The sequence below is a fragment of the Aythya ferina genome, assembly GCF_964211825.1.
Source record: "Aythya ferina genome assembly, chromosome: 6".
Taxonomy (NCBI): Eukaryota; Metazoa; Chordata; class Aves; order Anseriformes; family Anatidae; genus Aythya; species Aythya ferina.
Window position 1 is genome coordinate 17,716,064 of NC_140303.1, and position 22,937 is coordinate 17,739,000.

General features: G+C 34.8%; 1 protein-coding gene across 14 annotated transcripts in view; it reads left to right on the forward strand.

The window, feature by feature from the left end:
- The window catches only part of ZNF385B (zinc finger protein 385B), a 176,315-nt gene that overhangs the window by 144,338 nt on the left and 9,040 nt on the right, over positions 1-22,937 (forward strand). For all 14 annotated transcript variants that reach the window (XM_084522976.1, XM_084522978.1, XM_084522977.1 and 11 more), the window contains one exon: positions 6,340-6,499. In XM_084522976.1, coding sequence (XP_084379102.1) covers positions 6,340-6,499 — 160 coding nt within the window. The remainder of the gene's footprint in view (positions 1-6,339; positions 6,500-22,937) is intronic.

Sequence of the window (22,937 nt, forward strand, 5' to 3'; positions counted from 1 at the left end):
GAAGGAAAGTTTTTGAAATTTAGGCTACTGTTACCAAATGTTAACTTTGCAAATTTGAATGGATTACTTGTACTATCATAAAGATAACACACAAAATAATCAATAGCATCAAATGAAAATCTGCATAATTGTTATCATCTTTTGTCAAATGTTTTACATTTTTCCTATAAATAAACTATTTATATTGATTCTTTGGGTTTGAAGAGTAGTGAAGCAAAAAGGAGGTAATTAAAAGCATAAATCTTAGGAACTTGTGAAGGTAATTTTCTGTTTTGAAGGCAGAAATGACAAAATGATGAAAGTTGTTAGCTTCAACATGACAGAAATATTGCATGATTACAGAGTGCAGGGTTATAATGTGCTGAAAGTTCTGTTCAAAAACAGCTATTTAACAGAGCTTTAAACTAAGTTTGACTAGTTGCTTTCTTATGACATAACTGATTTTCACAGCTTTTGCATTTTCTCCATGTCTGTTTCAATAGTAACTTACCTTACTATTTGGAGCAATTAGATTTTGGAGATATATTGAGAACAAAATTTTAAAAATAACACACAGCTTTGGTGTAACAAAAGCATGAATACTTCGATGTTACAGGTTTCTTCAATTACATCTATTCTTAATATTAGATGAGATAAAATTTTTCAACACCATTTCAGGTGCATCAGGTTGTCATTGAAGAGATCTGATAGGTTAATATTCCTTCTCTATGTAGTAATAAATTCACTTAATTAGTCATTCACATAGCAAATAGATTCTCAAACTCACTCAGTTGTGAACTGTCAAAATGAATAGCGCTGATTTCAAATATACTGTCAGTCACTGCTCCAGACGGGTAATTTTCTGTCATCTTTTGTACTGCATTTTGTACTTTTGTACTTAGCAGAATTTTAATAGGTTCTTGAAGGTGATATGGCTCTCAATGAATCTATATGATCTGTGTTCTTCCTGGTTATCTTTATCTATATACATCTTTATCTCTCTATATATGCATACATTTAAGTTTATGCAAAGTAAAGCTACTCGTGATATTACTTGTTAATGATAGTCACACTTTCTTAGGAAGCACATTTATGTGTAGAAGATGAAGATTTGCATTGTTGATGTTCTATTAGATTCTATTAGAATCTAGTATATAAGGCAATACATCATCGCAAATGTATTTCATGTAGTCTCGAAGATGAATGTCCTGATGCTTAGATTTTAAACTTAATAATTGACAGCTGAAAGCAGCAATTTACAAGTAACTTCAGATTCTGAGTAAAATGTGACATTTGGACGATTTGTATGTCTCAAATGGAATATATTTTTATATATTTTTGAGAGGAAGAGCTTGTCCTTACAACCAAGTCATTAACCTTTATAGCTAGTGTTTTAGCCTTGTAAACCTGTTTTTTTATTTGTTTGTTTGTTTGTTTTTTAAAAAAGGCTTAACAATCTGTTTGTTTTTGCATACTATTTAATGGGTTTGAATGGAGATAATCAATATTGCTTAAAGAGTGGACAGGCAAATATTTTAAGGTACAGAAATTTGAAAAAAAAAAAGGCAAAAACTGCATATTTTTGTCTTTGTTGAGTATATTCTAAGCTCTTTGCAAAGGATCTCAAAACATGTCTTTTTCACTACGCAATGATATTCTAAAAACAGACATTTGTTTAGTGTCTTATAATAGGCATTCTGTTGATCAAATACTAATGCCAGACAAATGTATGAACAATTTTGTGGAATTTGGCCTATATCTGGCCTATATCAGTACAAAGACATATTTTGCATTCTGTTATTTAATTCCACATTTATTGTAGCTTGACACTCCTCTTGTTCATTAAACTTCCTAACCAGTACCCAGTGGGTTCCTATAATTTCTAATAACGAGGAGGATTCTGTTTTAAAATGGAGAAATGTGTATATATCAAGCTAGTAGACCACATTCAGCTTTAGAAACAAGAGAAAAATAGATTTTCATTTTAGATAGGGAGCTCTTTCATAAGAAATATTTCCGTTTTTTCAAAAAACAAAAACCAAGCAGACAAAACCCAAAACTGAACAAACAAAAACCCCTGCCCTTCTTGACCCAGCAAGCATTTCATTTAAAATGATAATAGTAATGCAAGTTCAATGATGACATTTAGTTTTGATAATATAAGGAACAGAAGTAATGATCTTTTTAAATGAAAAAATAAATATTCCAATAATATTGAATTGTGGCACAATGACATCAACAAAATTATTCTCCTTCATTGATTCATCTCTACAGTAAATGCAGCCCTATATACAGTAATAAATTATTATGCAGTTAAAAAGCATCATAGTACGTGAGTACAGTGAGATCCATTAAGGTTATGGTATTTTGACTTTTCTTAATTTTAGAGCTCTTGTTTTCAGAAACTAAATAACACTTCTGTTGTTTTCAACATTTTTTGTTTCACAGATATAGTTTTGATTATAAAGAATTTGCATGAGTTAGTTATTAATATAGTGTTAATATTGATAAAAAATGTACATTCGCTATCTATTTAAAATATTATATTCCAAAGATAGTAACTTACAATTTTGCTCTTTTTGTATCATTAAAATTTTTAAGTTACCTTTCTTTTGTACAGCATGTGTCTTTTAAAATTTATGTGTCCTAAACTTCTGGATTGTCAAATAAAATAAAAGTTCAGCTTCTTGTCTTAACTGAAAATAAATAAATAAATGTCATGGCTTGTTTCAAAGATATGTTTAATATTTCAGTCACATGTTACAGAAGCTTGTTGCCTGTATTATATTGCTGTATTGTGCCAGAAACAAGTTTTAAATGGGACATTGAGCAAATAAGTTTGCCTATAATGTGGTAGCTGTGTAAATATGTTACAAAAATAGGATTAGTAATGCCCAGGACAATAATAATCAGAATGATTGATACCAGAAATAATTAGAACTTGCTTTCCAACTTCAGATTCCCATGTCTGTCCTTTTCTTTTGTTTACTATGACTCCAGAAAACTCTGAAGAGCAATAAAGTCTGTAATTCAGTAACAGGAAACACCATTAATGTTGATTCTGCATTTTAGTTACCAGAAAGCAATGGAATCCAATGATTCATCTCACAGTGGATAATAAGCAAGCTCTGAACTTCAGGTGCCTCTGGAGGGGTTAGAAAATGTTGCTTCAGTACCTCAAGGGATGCTCTTCTAACTTCACGTTTGAAAAGAGTATCTGTGTGTTACCATGCACAGTGCCATGGAAATACACATGCATTTAAAAAGCCTAAAACCCAAAGGTTTAACAAAATCTAGCCATTGAAAGTTGAGAATACACAACTTCAGTGTAAAAATAAATAGCATGTACTTAACTGATGAGGTGAACTATTGAAACAATTTAGCTGAGGTAGTTATTTCATCCCTAGCAACTTTAAAACAGAGATGGACTCCCTGCCCCACTCTGGAGGATGATTGGCTTGTTTAAAAAGTTCTGGGAAAGGCAGGTGTTTTCAGAAGCTAGATTTAGACTGTCACCGCACTACCTTCGGTCCTTATAATATACAACTATGAAACTGATAATGTAAATATCATAATTATGAAATTTAAATCAAAAGTGAAGCCATTCACCACATTCCATGAGGCTTCATTTGTGTTTGTGAAAATCTAAATTTTAATCCTGCTTGGGCTTGCTTGTTTTCAACAGGTCTCATGTACACTATATGAGGATTGAATGAAGGGAATCAAAGACTGTAGTAGGTTCTGACTGATATTGCTGGCACTATTATTGCAAATATCAGCAGAAAGGCTTATTATCAAGAATTTGACTTACTAAGCCTTTCTCTTGAGTGCACCTATGTCTTCTATGTTGTAGCTTTGGTCTCAGGGAGTACAACAGCACACTTATGCACGAAGCATAGAGTTTGGGTATTTAAAGGGACATCATCAACTTGAGAGCACTTGAGTGGAAAATCTTGTACGTACTGTTTTTTTTCTAAAGTTGAAAGTATCAGAATGAAAAGGGTATACATACACCTCAATTTTTAGCTTCAATTTCTGTACATATGTACAAGCATGTGCATATATGCAAAACATGAATAGTTGATGTAATTTTTTTGGTGGTTGACACTCCTAGCGCATCATGTGGCAACAGCAAAATGAAGAGAAATGAACAAAGCTCAGCAAGGGTGGAGAGAGACAGGGTGATGGTACTTTGCTCCTGTTCATGCTTAAGGCACATTGATGTAACAGGATGCAAACAATTTGTACTTCTCTACCTCATCAGGAGCCAAGGAGCTCCAACCCAGAAGTTGACAAGTGTCCCTTTAAGTAGTGCACGTAGTAGTAGTGGTATAGCCATGTAGTTTTTCTTTATACTACATTGTGTTTGTACATGTATTAATAGTTCAAAGATTTTTAAATCATGATATAGTTCAATAGCAACTGTTGAGCAGAACCTTTACTGTTTTTAACGAAGATTAGAAATCTCAATTTCAAAGGAAATCAAAGTAAAACTTACATAGGAGCTTTTCTTACTCAATGCTTGCTTTCTGAAACCTACTGGAAAAAAAAAAATGCAGCCACAACATGTCCTTTTGAGTTAGAAAGCACTGTGTTCCACAGGGTATATAATCACAAAGGTTCAGTATGTAAGAACTTAACTCCTATGTTTTAACAGCAGTTCTCCATCACTTTTAATGGTGCATATAATTTTTGTGAAGACTCCACGAAATTGTCTATCCTATTGTCTGGTCTATTCCAGCTGTCTCTGCTGTTCGCTCACTCCTTTGTATAAAATATATATATATATATATATATTACATGCTGTCCCAAGGTGACTGTACTGTAATGCCTATTTCTGCTGACCTTACGACAATTTCCTCTTTATGACAGCACTCTTTGTAACCTCTAAGAAGTCTGGATTCCATAGTTGCTTTTTATAAAGCATGTAATTTGTTTCATTTAACGCAATGAACTAAATAACATAGTGAGAATGTGGTTTTGCATGAACATAGTAAAAGTTTCCTTGCACTGATGTTGTTATATGTCAGGTGCCAAGGTGTGGTCATCTTCTTACATGAAGCATGCTTTCTCTGACCATTTTACATTGAAATGAACTACAATATTAACTTTTATAGTTAATATGTAACCTTCAATAGAGGCACATAGTAGTATATCTCAAACCATTAAATAAACCTTGTTTGGTAATAGTAAAAATACAAACCTATTGCTAAATAGTAATATGAAAACGTTATAGCAATACGTAAAATGTTATGAAAATATATTGGGCTTTGTATGAAACTGTGTTCTTTATCCATTTTTAGTGAATTAATTTCTTAGCAAATGAGAAAAGTGTTGAAAAGTCATTTGCAAATATTTCCAAACTTTTGGGTTTGGCTTAAGCATGTAGTTCATTAGTTTGCACCTAATGAAGTGACCTGACTTGTCAAAGTAGCTGGTAATATACACTCAGGAAGAATAATAGGGAACTAAAATCACTGAAAAAGCAGGCATTTATTTATGCGTCTACTTTTAGCTGTGCAGTTTCAAAAGCACTGACCTAGTTTCTACAGATAGTTTGATGACAAAGGAGAAGTAAACATTGCATCTTAGTACATATTTCTGCTGTTCTGTTTTGTCAGCCCGTAAATATATATATACAACACTTCACTAGAGAGAAAATAATAAATATCAGCTTACCTACTTCATGTCCTTCTGGTTCCAATTTTCTTAGTGTTTGGAAAAAACTATGGAAGGCAATTTATAAAACAATCAAGACTGATAAATATTTCTTATGTTTCACTTGGGCCTATTGAAGTTTAGAAGTATGGTGTTTCTTCTTTTTACCCCTTTCTGCTTGATCTAATAGTGAAGTCATTTTTATTAATGCCTGTTTCAATTGGCGTTGGTGTAATGATGAAAATACTTTGACTTTTGTACTAGATCAAACAGAAGAAAAAAATGGATTATTTAATCGTGTTACAGCATGGTACATCTACACACTACAAGCTATAAAGACTAGGGAACAGTACATGAAAATTGAGGAGCATCTTTCTCAATTGGTCTTGTTTACATTTGTATAGTTATTTAAATCTTCAAGCAGCATGGAAACAAAGAATTACATTAGAAGTGGCAGAGCTTTATCTAATCCTGAGGCCTCTTTTTCCTAGTTAGTGAAAACACAAACTGTTCATTAAAATCCTGTTGTCTGAATATATGAGAAAATACATCTAGGAAAACTACTAGTATAAAGATGCTAAAACTTTCTAAGTGGAATAATATGGTGCCTACTATTGAAAGTGTCACTTTTCTGCTTTGTTGTCCACTGTGTTATACAGAAGTACAGAAAAAAAAGTGAGCCTGATTTGTTCTCCTTTGTAGAGCCAGGCCGAGGCCCACTACAAAGGAAGTAAACATGCCAAGAAGGTCAAAGCACTAGAGGCAACGAAAAATAAACCAAAAGTTGGGTCTTCCAAGGACAGCGCAAAGGCTAACACAAGCTGCTCTACGCCAGTCACAGCCAACATCTCTGACAAATCAGGTCAATGAAAACTTTTTGTCCTATACATTGTTTATTTTCTACTTTTTGGTGTTTGTATGAGAGAATCTGATTGCATGATACTGATCCATGACTTGTCTTTTCTAAACTATTTGCTATGTTTTCTTGTACAGAATTGATTGTTTTTGATGCCATCAAAGCTTTTTTTTTTCCCCACATCTGTGATAGGTAGTGTCTCTGAGTGCTAATGTCTGGTGTTTCTTATTAACTGTTAAGACCCTCTTATCAAATTTATTCATATAAGCTATGTTGTTCATGTGAGAATAGTAATAGGTGGACATGGGTGGGGCATCCATCTGAGATGTACATTTCTTGCTGAAGTACAAGAAATCTCTCCCCAATTTTTTTCCTTTCTGAATAGAATAGTACTACTCCAATGAGAAACACACCCATGGAAATGTAGTGAAGCCTTATGGCACAGATATTACCTGACTTCCACAGCTCATTATCTCTTTAACAACACGATTTTTTTCCCCCCATGCCAGTAATTTGAGGAAGGTCAGTAACACTAATTACAGTAGAGTTGATTCACTTTCTGCACTGTCAGTGTTGTGTTACTGAGTGAAACAGGAGAATTTCCTGAACTTGCTGACAGTCTGAAATACTGTACTTGTCATCCAGGAGAAAGCACCTACTGTGGGTTACCCAAATGTTGGTCTGATATCTGGTTGTGATGGACTTGCTGCTGCCTTGATATCCATTTATCTTCAGCAGAGCTGAGCCTGATTTGAATGCCATAGGATGATTGGCACAGACAGTTTTCTGACCAAAAAAAAATTAAAAAGAAAAAAGAGAGAGAGAGAAAGAAGGGACCAAAACTATTTCCACACCCATGGGTATTTGTTGTCCTGTTCTCCCCACAGCAACAAAACTGCATTTGGTTCCTTAACAATGAGCTAAATTTTACATTGAATCACCTAGAAAATCACATGTTAGATTTGAGTGAGATAGTGTGAATGCAATGATATGTGTTCAGGGAAACATGCCAATTTACTATAAAACAGTTGCAAGGTACCGTTTGCTCTAAATAAAATGTGCATTATCGAAAGGAAGAGATTTAAAACGTTTGGTAAATATTTTACACTCTGAAACACCAAAAATAGCTTTAGTTAAAACAACTTACCACTCCAGATGTACACTAAAACCTCAGACAATTGTTTAATAAGATTTTAGTTAAAACTTCAGAGAAATAAACTGTTGTGTAGGAATGCCTGCTAAGGAGTTGTGTTATGCACTGCCTGCCCTGCTTGTGCCAAAGGCTGATGGCCAAGTAACACAAGTTGCAGCATCTTTACCAACTCTATTTTCCTTTTCAATGTTTTCTCTAAGTCTAGAGCTGTCTCATGTGTTTCTTAGGCCAGCATGTAAGATCCGTCCGTGACTTAATTTTCTTCTTCTCTGTGCAATATATCTAAAATCATTTACTCCTCTACTTCCGGTTTTTGAGAGAGGATAAAATAATCTAAGCACCAAGAGAAACCTGCTCCTGATATTGTTATAATGCCCCTGTTTTGACAGTATGTTGTTACATGTTATTAATTACTCAACACAAATTAGACAGATTGCCATCTGTGTCTGTTGGACTACACCACTAAAAGTGTTTCTGCATTCAAAATAAATTTCTGTGGTGATTTAGTTATATGCTTTCTTCCAGTCTGGGGAACAGCAGAGTTGCCTGTGAAGAGCAGGCTGCTCAAAGCCTGTTGCTGCTCTTTGTAAGACTGAAGGTGAGATGTTTAGGAGGACAAAATTCTAAACCTGGAGTGACAAACCCTCCACATCCAAATGGAGTGCTGCTAGCAGAGACAGGAAATGTCTTGGAGACAGGAATTTTTAGTGAACTAGACAAGAAACAAACAAACAAAAAAATGGACAAGAAACCAAACCATAATTCTGTTTAGCTGCACATGAACAATAGCCTCTGTAAGGGAAAGCGTTCTTGAACATGTTTAGCTCTTTAACATAATGCTTATTTCAGCAAGAAGAATCATTATGTTGCTGCTGGGAATCAATGCTATGGTGGATGTTTTTTTGTCCTTGTCGGTGGTGTTTTTGTTTTGTTTTGTGTGTGTGTTTTTCCATTAATTTATTTCTGAATATTCTAACAGAGCTTTCGTTCTTTGAGAAACGGATTAACAAATATTCACTGTATAGGTATATTTCATTTTTCCTTTAAAAAAAAAAAAAATATCTAATACTAAGAGTTTAATTTCTGTTTGTGGCTGTGGCATTTTCATCCTGATTTCCTAAGGAAATGAAACTTAGTTATATCATCTATCCTTATCTTTGTCATGCTCTGCAGAGTTTTTACAACTATTGCCTCATGTAAAAAAGTTAATGAGATGAATGTGTGTTAAAGAAGTAGAAGTATGATAAGTAGAAGTATGGTGAAAATTGGCAACTTGGTAGGATAGAAGATTTAACATATACTCCATCCTGAGAGAAGCTTCAGAGAGCTCTGTTTTGTTTGGCCTACTGGCTGGCCTGGCACTGTTTGCCTTAAACTGGGAGATTTCAGTTTGGATTATTTGGGTGTGGCGTAGGCCTGAAAAAATTGTATTGTAAGTATAGGAAGAAGATGGGGGCTAAATGGAATCAAGGAAAGGAATTAAATCCCACCACTTGTGAAACTGTTTTAACTGTTGTATTTTGAAGCATTGCTATGTTCCTCAGAAATGTTCATCAAGAAATGTTGTTCCTGATGTCCATTCACTGAGTATGGAAGAGGAGAATAAGAAGCTAAGAAGAGAAGAGACTTAAGTTCCAGTGTTCCTTTGTTGCCTTTTGCACTTCTACTGGTATTAATGCAGAATGGGTAGAAAGTGTCATGGTACACTGATAAACTGAATTTACTGTTACGTTACAAAGGTCTGTTTATAAAAGGACACTAACAGCTTTTTTGATTTGCTATCATTTTGAGTGACTTGTTGGCATCTGACCCAAAGCTCTCCAGACAGAACAGATACTATATACTGAAATAAAATGTCAAATTTGCTACAGAGCCACCTCTTCCGTAGGACAGACGTAACTATTTTAGATGTCATGCTATTTTTCAGAAGCAGTAGTAATCAGAAAAATAATTTCAGTGTTAGCTCATCTTGTGTGATGGATCTATTACAGGCAAGACCCCAATTCATCCACTTCTTATTTTTCACATCTTATGATGCAGTGGTCTCTCTACAACTGTTCCTTTCAACTTGAGAAGTGTGGCTACTGTTAGAGCTACAACAATTAAACTAACGTTTAAGGTATTTTGAGGAGTTTTCAGGAAAATGTGGGCTCCTGCAGAGACATGGACAGGGGCAACTCTGGAACTTGGTCTCATTGTGATGATTCCTAATGTGTGTGAAAGAGATGTTTGCCGCTGTTATTAATACAATACGATTCAGAAATAACTTCTGTAAACTGATCATCAGCAAATGTAGTGATAAAGCCATAGTACTTGAATGCAGAATCTGCTGCAACTTCAGGTAAGTGGATATATTGATGGGTTGGATTGCACAAGTTTTGCATTCTGGTGCGATCAGACTGTTATGTGATCTAATTTTTTAAGCACAAAACTCTTCACCATTTAGAAAATACTTGTTTACTACTAGTTTGGAGTACCACTGTTTTATCCTTTTCACTGTTTCAGCAGAGAAAAATAAAAAGTCATAGATGATGGGTGCAATGTGGTTGTTCCCACACATCTTATTAGGCTATACCTACTTGTCCTGATGGGTACTTTCAAACAGGAGCAGTCCATAGGGTATCCTTTCTGAACTTGTCTCCCAATTTCTCTAAACACCCCAAGCAAGTATAGTAACAGCTATGGAACAGCTTCATATGCTAGAAGATGAGTGCTGTGATACTGCAAGCTTTTTTGTGGCTGCTTTGAGAGAGAGTTACAGGATGGTAGCATTAACAAGCCTGTGAACTGCTCTTTCATGTGGGGCAAAGATCACCTTCCCTCCCTGTGGGTCCCCATGATTTTCAGGATGGCTTCCAACAGAAATATATGTGTATAAGGGAGAAACTTTATAAAAAGTCTGCACTGTTCAGTAGTTTGTCAAGTACTTTAGGCTGAAAGATGTTGTGTTAATGTAATGTACACACGTGTGCACATAGGTATTTCCAGTGAAATGCATCCCTTTAGAAAAGGGCAGGGGTAGCTACAAGTACATAGAATATGTTTAGAATATGCAGAGTGCATTTTAAATATAGCTCTGAGAATGCAACAGAAGATGGGTGTCTGTGATTCCAGTCTAGCATATTCTAGATGCTTATAGTGATGAGTCCTTCAGGAATGCTTATGATAATAAATGGACTAAAATGCCACTATTTACTTATCAAATGAAGAGGAATTCTTTGATTACACTTCTAAATCAAAATAAATTGTTCAAAATGAAGGAGACATGATGCAGAATCACTTTTTTAAAATTCTGCTTTGATATAGAAATCAAGAATTAAATGCAACAGTTATAACCTATTAAAAAGTCAAAAACAGGTTTCAGAATTAAAAAATAAAGCCTTTTTTTTTTTCTTTGAGCTATTCTGTATATGAACTCTTTCCTTTTCAGTGAGAGTTGTTTGTGAATTATACATATATGTGTCTGTGTATCTGTATATATATACAGATATATATGGGCATTTCAAGTTCAGTTCTTGTTCAAATAAGATCAGCAGGCTCTGCTACCAGGGACTTGTTACAGATGCACCCTTTGGATGTTTTATGAAAAGTCCTTTTTGTTCAGCTGGTACATCTGCAATACCAGGCACCTAACCAGGCCAAATTCTGGATCCAGTTTCAAGTTCTGGCCCCTCTTACTACCATTTTGTTCTGTAACTGCATCTCAGAGCAGCTAAATGTTCGGTGTCATGCTTTTTATATTCCAGCATATGAGCAGTCCTGTGCTGGTCTGTTGTGTATGGCGAGGACAGCAAGAAAAAGATGTGACTGGAAACCTTGTTTGCCAGTTTCTTGATCCAGCTGGGTCTTTTAGGAGTTAGTCCAGTTATTACAGCATGCTAAAACATGGTATAGTGTCTGCTGCCCAAGTGGGCTAGCTCAGATTTTCAAAACAGCCCAGACAGACTGATAGACGTAAGTGCTACTTTGTCATGTAGACATATGGTAATAAGTTAGTCCATGAAGTAACACCAGTAACTACAAGCTTCATTAGACAAAAAAAAAAAAAAAAAAAAAAAAAAAAAAAAAAAAAAGTTGAGCTTGAGGTCTTGTCAGTGATTTTAGTTCATTGCAGGCTTTCTGTGGGCACTTTGAAAATAAACCTGTATATTTTATTCCTTTTATTCCGTAGTAGAGTGCTACATATTGAATCACATTTACTCAGGCATGTTATGATGGGTTGGATTTCTTCAGTGTCCCAATTACCAGTGCTATTTATTCATCAACTATGAATGAGACATAATGTCCCATGGGATGGCTTAGTTCATATTTCACAAGCCAACCATCAGGACACTCCCTTGGTCATGTTGCTTGAGTTGCCAAACTAAACTTTTCCATATGCATCTCTGTGCTTAGAGTATCCTAAAAATGATATCCAATTCTGAAAAACCCTCTTAATATTTATTTTTAATTCATCACTTTATTTTAAAGGAATAAACTTTTTCTTTGTTTGTTTTAAATCACAATAATCTTATTGAAAGACCAAGTAGATAATACAGCTTCCACAGCTATCTGTAGTATATCTGTTCTGGGGGATTCTAGGCTATTGTCATAGAGATGTCATTATAAGAACTTCAAAGTTTAGGATGTTTCTAGGGTATTTATTCTTAAATCCTTTGTAAAGTTTCCAAGTCATCCAGACCTCAAAGTCTATGCTGCTTATATTGTGATGAAGTTGAATTTTGTGGAAAAGAGGCTGTAGAAGCAGAGGAACATGACAATGATTTCTTTGGCCTGCTGTACATCAACGTTAACAAGTGATATTTAGAGTTTTTTTTTCTTATGCCTGTCTGAGATGATTGTCATTATGTCTAGACTCCATCAAAAGCTACTGAAAAACCTCATCAGTTTTTCACATTTATACTTACATAAAGAATTATACTGAAATTATATGCTACAAAATAATAATGCATCCGTGTTTATGTGTATTCAGATAGTGCCTGCTAAGCACAGACGTATTTATGTTAAAGAAGTTAGTTGATGGTCAGCTCTAAGAGGATGGTAGGGTTTGTCCTCTTTTCATTAAGCATTTTACAGCCCTCAGAAAAATGCTCTATATTGCCCTATACTGCCACCTGTTGAAACTCCATCCCTAAAATAGATATAAAGGCACCGTATAAAATCTACTGCTTGACCACAGTGCTTTTTTGGTGGATAATCTAAAACAGAATTCAGGAATTCTCATAAATTCATCACATGTATGCTTTTGTTTCATGTGCAAGTACCATGCATGCATTTACATGAACATTTTATTATCAGTATTGATATGTAAAATATGCTGTCAGTAATGCAATGTTGATATTGGATTTAGTAGCAAATAGTCTCTGGGCATGTTCTGGTGGGTTATTTCAGCACCTACATCAGGATGTTGCTCTTTGGTTTATGCCCTTAGGATGAAAGTTTAATCAAAAGGATTATTAGCAAATCAAAGTCTATTAACAAGAAATCATTTTATTAGGTTTGAACTTTTGAAACACTTTCTTCCCTGTCATTCTTACTGGTCATACTTTTTCAAAATAGGATTTTCAAGCCTCATCTTTCCCACGTGTGTCTTCTAACAAGCTAAATGGGAAAGCAGTTGTTCTGCATGGTTTGGTGTTGATGACTTCCAGGAGCTCCAAGGAATTCTTCAGGTGTTTCTTCAGCCTGCCTATAATATTAACTAGCACAGATCAAATTCTGCACCTCTACTGCAAACTGATTATAGGAAATTAACTGAAAAAAAATAAGTTCTGTGACTGACACAATTACATTGTTAAGCTTTTCCAATTCCTGTTCAAATTGGAAAAGGTCAATCTTTTCTTTCTCCAGTCATTATATAAATCAGAAGTACATGTAAGCACAAGATTGTTTTGAAGAAATGGTAACCTTTTTCTCCTGTATTTATTTAAAAGCAGAAGCTCCACATTAGAAGTATACTGTAAGATTAAATACTACTCTGTGCTTTGCTGTGTGACAGAATATTCATGTGCTCTAGATCACTAAAGCAGTATGCTACTATAAATTATTCCAGTTATAAAAACTGGAAATTTGTTGCATATTTTTTCATTAGCATCTTTAAAATTATTCACTTTTTTCTTACTTTGGGTAGAGGTAAAGATAGGCATTGGGCTAAGCAAGAGTGATAACAGATACAGCTGGTCATTGGAGCAGAGCCCAGGGATGTTCTCAGCTACTTTTTTGTTTATTTGTTTTTATCTATATGTATACAGTCATTTAAAGAATCCACCTATATACATTGAATCTCTTGGCAACTCTTTTCTTGTTATATTGGGTATCTGTTTTTCTTGCTTGTTCTGCTAATGATGTGCCTGTTGAATATCCAATTTTTTTTGGATGATAACTGAATGAAAAAATAAATATGGAATGTCACAATATACTAGCAAATGATTAAATATATATTTCCATAGAGGATGCCAGAGGTGGCACAATGTCCCTAACCTAGCAGAACTAGTATGTATGACATCATTCTTTATTCATAATTGGTTATGCAATATATTACAAGAGTTCTCAAGTCTTCAGGTATGGAAGTGGAGAAGGAGGGAAAATGAGAATAAAAGAAGCAGCTAGCAAAAAATGAGTGTAACATTGAGATACCAATGTCACTCATCTGCTTTGCAATTTTCTAGTAGGAAGAAAGAAGATCCAGAAGAATCTTAAAAAGTGAAGGTTTTTGAATGAGATTTTGTAAAAATTCCAAAAGAGAGAAATGATATATCCTTTTTTGTCACCTCAAGATAGTTATTCTGATGGCAAATGACAGTATTATTTGCATAAGGAAAAATTCATTTGTGATCCAAGAATGAAGTTTGTTTTTAGATGACTAAGAAATTCAAATCAGTGGATGTTCTCATATTCTCAGCAGGACTTAAATTAGACCTTTAAATTCATTAGAATGGATAATTCCCAATAAAGATATCTGCAGGGTTTTTTTTGTTTGTTTGTTTGTTTTTTGTTTTGTTTTTATAACAAGCCTGGGATGGAGTTGCTTTATCTGTATCTAATAATTCCCCAAAGCTTATTGAAGGTATTGCTAAAGAAGTAAGACTGTTCATCTGATGCCAGACATTTAGCTTTCCCACATAATCAGAGAATAAATAACAGAATGCTTATGATAACTAGTGCAATTAGTAGTTGAATGGAGTTTCGTCTGTGTCTAGTTGTGCCAAAGTTGGAGGTTGTGTCAAGTCTCTAAAATTTGAGAATTAAAGGTCTTTCTTTTTCTCAGGCTTTGAGTGATCTTAGTGTCCACATGTAAAACAATGGGTAAGACCCAATACTGTTTCTTCAGGATGCTTTGGTTTGGCCTCTAAATGAAGTAAATGTTCTATTTTTGAACCTTTTTTTCCTGGAAAACATGCACTTACAAGTGAGAAAAATAGTTTTGCTGGTGGCCTTTTATTCCCCTCTGTATTTTTTCACCAACTATTTAAGTAAAGGAAAAGACTTTGAAGAGTACAAGCCAGTCTAGTCTAGTAGCAACTTCCATACATCAATACTGTGTCTAGATTTTTTTTGGTAAATGTTGTTTTTACTCATCTTTATATTTGTCATATTTATTTTATATGCATAAAAGTAGGCAACATTTTGAATACAATGCTCAAGAAAAAATGCTTGTTGCTAGGGCATGGCAGACAACTGAGACCATGAAGTTGGTGAGTCGGTTTTGATACAAAATAGTTCAGAAATCCAGAATTGAAAACAAAAGCAAAAATATCCCTGGCTGGTACATCAGACATTTAAATAGGTCTTTTGAAAATTTATTTTATTATCCTTTCAACCTTAATTCTACAGCTGCTGCATTACTGAATTGGTGTGAGAAACATGCTACATTTCCTATAGCATAATTTTTTTTTTTTTTTTTTTCTTTCAAGGAGAGTAAGTCAACTTGCATGTCTGTTAGGCAAGTTATATGCAATTTATTGGTCAAATCTTGAGGACGTGACTACATACTTGCAGTCTTCAGGCAAACCTGCCACTGAAATCAGTAAGAATGCACAATTACAGATGTCATTTAACTGAAATGAAGATGAGTGTTTCATAGTCAGCTTCAATGGCAGATCTGCCCAGGCAAGTACTGAGTCAGTAGTTCAGACACAGACCCGTGAGAACGTACTTGCATGTACATACTTGAATGTCCATTCTTCTTGATTAATTTATTTAGACACCCATAAATTTTGTATTGAGTTCCAAATCACTTTAGAAGCTGTGGGTAGAATTTTAAGATTATTTAAGCACAAACTGCAAGTACAATGTGTTTCTAGTAATGTATTTCAGATTCATAGATGGAGGACATAACATTAATTTTATGGTTGAGGAGAGGACCCAAAGCATTTTTAAGAAGTTGAAGGATGTCTGGATAGAATACGCTGTTATAATTTTTGAATAATATTTTTCTAAATATTCCTATATTATTAAAATGTTTAAAAGACAATAAAATACTATGGAAAACTTGCATTCCTGTATTAGTGAAATAAATGTGGCAGTCTGTAATAGGAGTATAAAATATTTACAAAACACAATAGTGTCTGGTGTTAGAGAAAGATAAGTTTTACCAGTAAAACTTTTTTTCTTTATCCTGGGTGTCATTTTTTTATTATTATTATCATGTCATATACTATATTTCAAACTTCGCCCAAACTATATAATAGTTCTCCAAGTCTGTTTTAATTTTTTCCATTCCAGCCAGTAAAGAGTGGCATACCTTAGAAAACATGAAAGGTTAAGATAGTTTTAAAATAAATTTACCAAGTCATAGAGCAACAGTACTGAAGAATGCAAAGTGTGGGATATTCTCACTTAAGAATACTGCTGTAACTGAGGAATGTTTGAAATGTGAGTCTTCCTTGTTGATCCATAACTTTTGCACAGTTACTTAAATATAAGTTTTTATGTATGGAAAAATGTCTGCAAGTATGCAAATAATTGACTAAAAACTGTAGGTGATGCTGTAGGGTCATCTCAAAGGCACCAAGTAGTTGGAACAGCAGACGTTCTCTGTTGAAGAAGTTGTACAGGTAGGTGCAGAAATAAATATTTCAGGTCAAGATTTTGCAGTGGCAGAACTATGTGGACTTCTGAGTATTTTCTGATTCTCAGCAATCTACTTTCATAAGAATTAGGAGCATCCAAATTTTCTAAAACAAACCTTTATAACATTTACTCCAATTAGTTGCAAATTTATTTTGTACTCTGAAAAAGAGACAGGTTCCTTTGTAAAAGAATTCCCTAGAGTCTTTGCTATGCCAATTCAGAAATAAAATATCTAAGAAATTAAGTATCAACATCCCTGTTGTACCATAGCCAAGCAAGCAATACTTCTGAAATGAAAATGATCTTTCAGTTAAGCCAATTGGAGAGTAGTGATGCAGTAAATCAAATAATCAGTCTAGCTACAGAGCTCACTCAATATTGCAGAGCCATCCAAACATTTCCTGATGTAGCTTCAGTATCTTGACAAAATGTGTTGTAGCTTATTTCAGTGCACATATGTGCTTGAGATGAAAAGCTTCATATTTATAGCTTCCATTTGTTTCTCATTTTTGTATGGAAACAAAATTGGTTTTCTTTAGAATGTGTCAACCATTTATTTCATGTAAGTACCTTTCATTATATAACACCTAGCCATTTTTTTTTCAGACAGGACTGAGGTACAAGGAAGAGCGTTTTACAAAAGCTAAAGGTAGCCAGAGGGTTAATGGATACTCTGTGCTGCCTGATTTGCATGTAGGTTTGCAGTGGAATTTTTCTAGAACAGAGCCCTACGGGTTTTTCAGCCTCATTTCTCAGTAGACTGCACAAGTGGTGAGAAAGTAGATATTTTGTCTGACAGCCATTAGAGTCTCATTAGTCAGCAAATGTGGAGATAAAACAAAAAAGATTTCAAAATCCCTTATCAAAGTTAGCTAACTCTGTCTTAATGAGTGTCAAGAAATAATCTAATGCTCTTTTTATTTTTATTTTATTTTTTTTTTTTGGGTGATGATGAGATGCAGGATGGAGTGCTTACAAATGCTGTAAAGGTTGTGACCACCAGTGACTTAATTGCTTTCCTTCTATTGGCTTCATGGCATATATTACTCAGTGTTCATCTTTTTCTTCATGAAAAGGATAATTAATTGTTTAAATGCACCCTTTATTCCTTTGTAACAGTGTGAGCCAGCAGAAGATAAGACTTTCTGTGAAGAACAATGGTTTGATGCTTTTCTTTTTTTTCTTTTCTTTTTTTTTTTTTTTTTTACTGGAACTATTGTCTGCATTTCTATTCAGTAGAGTTTTTCTGCTGATAGATTGAGAAAGGCCCTTTTTGTCCTCCTATTAATTCAGTCATTGATCCTCTTCTTCCTCCGTATCTTGTTTCAGGGCAAACAGAACTAAGCTAAATATTTCAGCTAAAATATCTATTTATGTTTATATAAATATAAAATATTTATATATGTATAAATATATAATTATTTATATTTATATATTATGTATATAAGCTAAATATTTAAGCTAAAAATTTCAGACAGCCTTGCAACCTCTTTGGTTATCTCTCTACTTCTGTATTTTTGACTTAAATACTGTGAATTTTGTTATGGTATTTCTATGTGCAGCTTTTAATATCCAGTTCTTTCTTCCCTGTACTATTTCTTATTACTATTTTTCATAGTTTTCCATTTTCATAATGGCATTATTGTCTTTGACAAATGCAGCTAGGTCAAAGCCAGGTATGTTCAGAAGCAATGCTGCAGGGATACTTCTGGACTCTCAGTGGGAGGAAAGCAGTAGCTTTTCTATGTTATTTCACCATTTTATTGTGAAATGAACTAAAGCAGCTGATTTTCTCTCTCCAAATTCTTCAAATCCATCACTTTCAAAGCTCTCTGTGCATTGTTTCTCTGTTATAGTGTGCTTTTAAGGTGCTGACTTGCACTTACCACCCCTCAGCCATTGTGACCAGCTTCACACCTTGTCTGGTTCTTCTGTTTGTGAAGATCTTCCTACAAACAGCTGCCACACTTACTTTTGTTACCATCACCTGAGATATTTTTTTTTCAGTGATGGAGTGAAAAACAGAATAAAGCTTATGAAAAGTTTGGCTGCCACACCAATGCGTATGTTGGTGACCTGTTCTGTCTCCTGTGATTTCATATATGTCTGTCTGCAGCTGTGATCTCTGCTTTTAAACTGTTGATCATTTGGTCTGGTGACCGTCTTGCTGTTATGTGCAGAAACCTTGGAACGGCAAGGTCAAATGAAAAGCTGCAGTAATACCAACTAACTGGCCTCTTTTTAGCATTGTCAGTGGCTTTATAAAGGAGAGTAGGAAGAAACTAAGTTTCACTTAGTTTTGTGTCAGATATGCCAACAATCTAAAATATCGAGTTTTAACTGAGTTAGAATTTTCTTTCAATAAATACATTTTTACTCTGCCTTTAGTAAGACCAATTTAACAACAACTATTAGTTTTTCAGCAAAATTTCTTGGATTCTATATGGGTGTAATTAATATAACTTAGTTTACCTTTGCTATGCACTTGATAAGGTTGTATAACTTGTTGTATAAATATTTATACAACAGTCTAACAACGTGATTGATCTCCTTGTCTCATTCTGCAGTCACTGAATGCTTCAAAGGTTGTTTAATGCAGCCCAATTGTCATAGTCATATTTGGAGCTGTTGAAATTACAGGGAGAACCTGAAAGATGGTTTCCCTAAGTACAGCTCTGCTTGTTTGGGAGATATGCCTGCTTTACCTCAGAGTCTCAAATAGTCTAAAAAATAAGCACTTCAGGTTAATACTGGTGCCCAGTCACACAGTCCATGTGAACTCAGGGCTGTCGTACCTCTTTGCACCTCATTTCTAGTGACAACCTAAAGCTATTCAAAGTTGTAAAACCCATAAATAAAACAGAAACTCTTCCTTTCAGAAATCACTTTCGTTATTGTTGTTACCATAGGAAACTCCATAGTCAGAAATTAATATAAGGTGGTCAGAATCATCAAGCTATCCAAGTTCTTTAAAGCTGTTCCATCAGCAGTGATGTGGTGTAGCATAGAGCTGTAAATAAGGCTGATACTGCCAGAGGCTTTGCACTTAACCGTGCATCATCTGTTCTCTGGTAGCATGGCACTGATAACCACTCAGTGATCAAGCTGTGCTTTAGTTTGTTCCTTGTGTGTCTCCTAACATAGCCACTTGAGGCTGGAAGTTGCACTGGAAATTGCACAACTGTTTCTTTTAGGTTCTTCAAGATGAAAGGGACCATAAGTATTTCAGGTATTTACTATTTTCTTACTTTTATAAAAGAGAATCAAAAATATCTAGACTACCAGAAACAGTTTTTCCATTTTGCTCTTTTCCAGGCTGGAAGTACGCTTTGTTCTTTGAGAAGGTGAAAACTATATAATAATAATATAATCTTTCATAAAATCTAATCTCAATTTCTGGGATGAGAAATTAGCAAATTCCTCAAAAGAGCTCTGGTGCAGGGCTGTGTAGAGCAGCAGTGGCCACTTTACGACTGGTGTACTGTGTTTTGGTTGTAAGTAGTTTGTGTAAGGCTACAGCTCATCTGGGTGATGCCAGGTATGACCAAGTAACAAAGATAAGTGTGAAGCATACATACACACACACGCAGAAATGTATTCTCAGTAAATAGTACATTGTTACTTCTGAGCAGATTTATTTAAGTATAGGTAGAAAATGTACATGACAGTTCTGTAAGGGTTATTAGGATTGTAGCAGTACTCTCTACCTAAAAGCTTTTGGTATATGTGATGGAAAGGGCTTCTGCAGGTGTATCCCATACATAATCTAAATCTTGGATAACCTGTAAATTTTATTTCAGTTGCTATTTGAACAAGCTTGTGAAGCAGAAGTTTATTGCAAATATATGTTATGTACATCTTCAGTGATAAAAACTGTAGGTAGGCATGTTGTAGGATGTAAGTAGAAATAGCTATTATTGATACAGAAAACTGGTATCATTTGAATTTCTAGGTTTATACACGAGTTTTATAATTCTGCTTGTTTTTATTTTTATTAGGAATCTGGATTAAGAAACATGAATTTTAATTTATTTCTCCATTAAAAACAGCACCTATATTTTCATCATAAATTCCAAGTGAAAACTTCTATCTATTGTGTATGGAAATCATCACTCACACTCTAGAGGAAAAAATAAAATTTTATATATATATATATAGTGATTTCCTAGCTGTAAAAAGCAAGACCTATTTAGTACATTTTCGTATGGTAAGAGACCATTTTAAAATATAAATTTCTAAGGTACAGATATACATATATTATAAAATTATAAACACTTGACACAAATTACAAAGTAAGCAAAGTGATTTCTCTTAAAAGTACCTTGTTAACTAAACTGCTTAAATAAATGATGAAATGGTTAGGGGAAAAAAAATTGTGTTGTTTTCTGTGCCTGCACTGATGGTCAGTCTGTGCGTGGGGATGGAGCATTGACGTGCCATTATTAGGAACCAGGAGAGGATACAACTGCACAAAGGAAATGCAGGTTGAGTGTCACAGGGAAGAAGTTGTATGGTAGTGGCTTTGCCCCTTCTTGAGCTCTGTAACAGCAACAGTAGTGAGAGAAACATGAACTACACAGGGCGGTACGTCACTTGGACTGGTAGGGAGCTAGAACCGGTTAGATTTAAGGCTGTCAGATGTTATCCTATGCTGTTTTCTAACTTGGATACATAAAGCCAAAATTTTTAACTACTAATTAAATAAATAAGTCTTGAATTCTAACGGTGCTGACGCAGACATGAGGCAAACAACCACAAATATATGAAAACAACTTCAAAGCAGAATTGAAACAATGTAAGTAGGCAACAAGAGCATTGGTATTACTAAGCCCAAAGCAATACTTAATTAGCTTGCTTTATTTTTTCCTTGGGCTCTATTTCAAAATAAATTCAGGCTTCAGTAAGAGCTAAAATGAAACACTGATTTATTTCTCTGGAGTCCTGAGGAAAAGGCAGACTTAATTAAAAGACAGAAATTTAACACAAATGAAGTATGGCCTTCTGTGTGGAAAACAAACATAGTCCAGTACAGTGCAGCAGTACGAATTAGATTTTCAATGGACTCCTTGCATGTGAGTTGTGATGTGGGCATTTCAAGTTAACCCTGGGTCAGACTGAATCACAGCTGCAGCTTGCTGGGAGGAGACTGACACCGTCTGGGTCTTCTGATTCCAGTTCCCTTCTGAGGAGCTGTAGGATGGTGATCTTCCTGCTTTCTATATATATATATATATGATCTGCATTTCCTGTGCTTTGCACAGTTGAATACTTGGTAGGCATTTGTCTCAAACAAAACTGTAAGTAATGGTGTTTTGAATTCTGTAGACTGAAAACAATAAGTTATTATCCAAAGCCCATTTGGGGAAGTGCAATTGTCTGATTTAGAAGGCAGGAAAAAAAAACCTTGCCCCACTGCAGTGATAAATATGTACTTAGCTCACTGAACTTTCTGTGGGAGTTAAACTGTCTAATAACCTTCCAATTACGACTTTTGAAGATGTTCTGCATTAAACACTTAAAACAGTGGAAGGAAACATCAACTTATATAGAGGCATGTATCTCTCCATATAAACACACAGGCACATGGAGCTGATCAGTGTGAGGAAGCTCTCCAAATGATACAATTACTATGTGAACTGTAGTTCTTTCCAAAAGCCCAGACAGTGGCAGAATTTTGCCCAGCTGGATGCTGCTAACTTCTCTCTAGCTTTCCAGAAGTTTTCTCGTCATCCCGTTATGCATTATATACTCTAGAATTGCTTTGTATTATGAAGAGTGAAAACACTGTAAACCTTGGGAATATTTTAAATATTGACATACTACATCTGCTGGCATTTGAGCCTCAGAACTAAATATCCCTTAATGGTGGCTGGCGAAGTGAGGAGAAATGGAAAATGAAATCTAGCATTTTTCAATCAGCTTTTAAATTCAGCAATGGAAAGCTGTCACTCTCTGATGGTGATTGGTGACCTGTGTAAAATGGATCTTTCTCCGTTGTTTAGGATCCTACTTTACAGGCGCTTAATGGCAAAATCCACAACTGGAAATCTGTTCCTCTGTGTAACAGAGGGGTTGCAGAACAGACCTGTGCAGTGCCTGCACATGGGGCAGTGAGGGCCACCCCTCTCTGCTGGGCTCCTCTGCTGGGCAAGCCCATCTCAGTCTCCAGGGAGTGTTTCAAAACCACCAAGCACCAAACTTACATCAATAAATAAATAA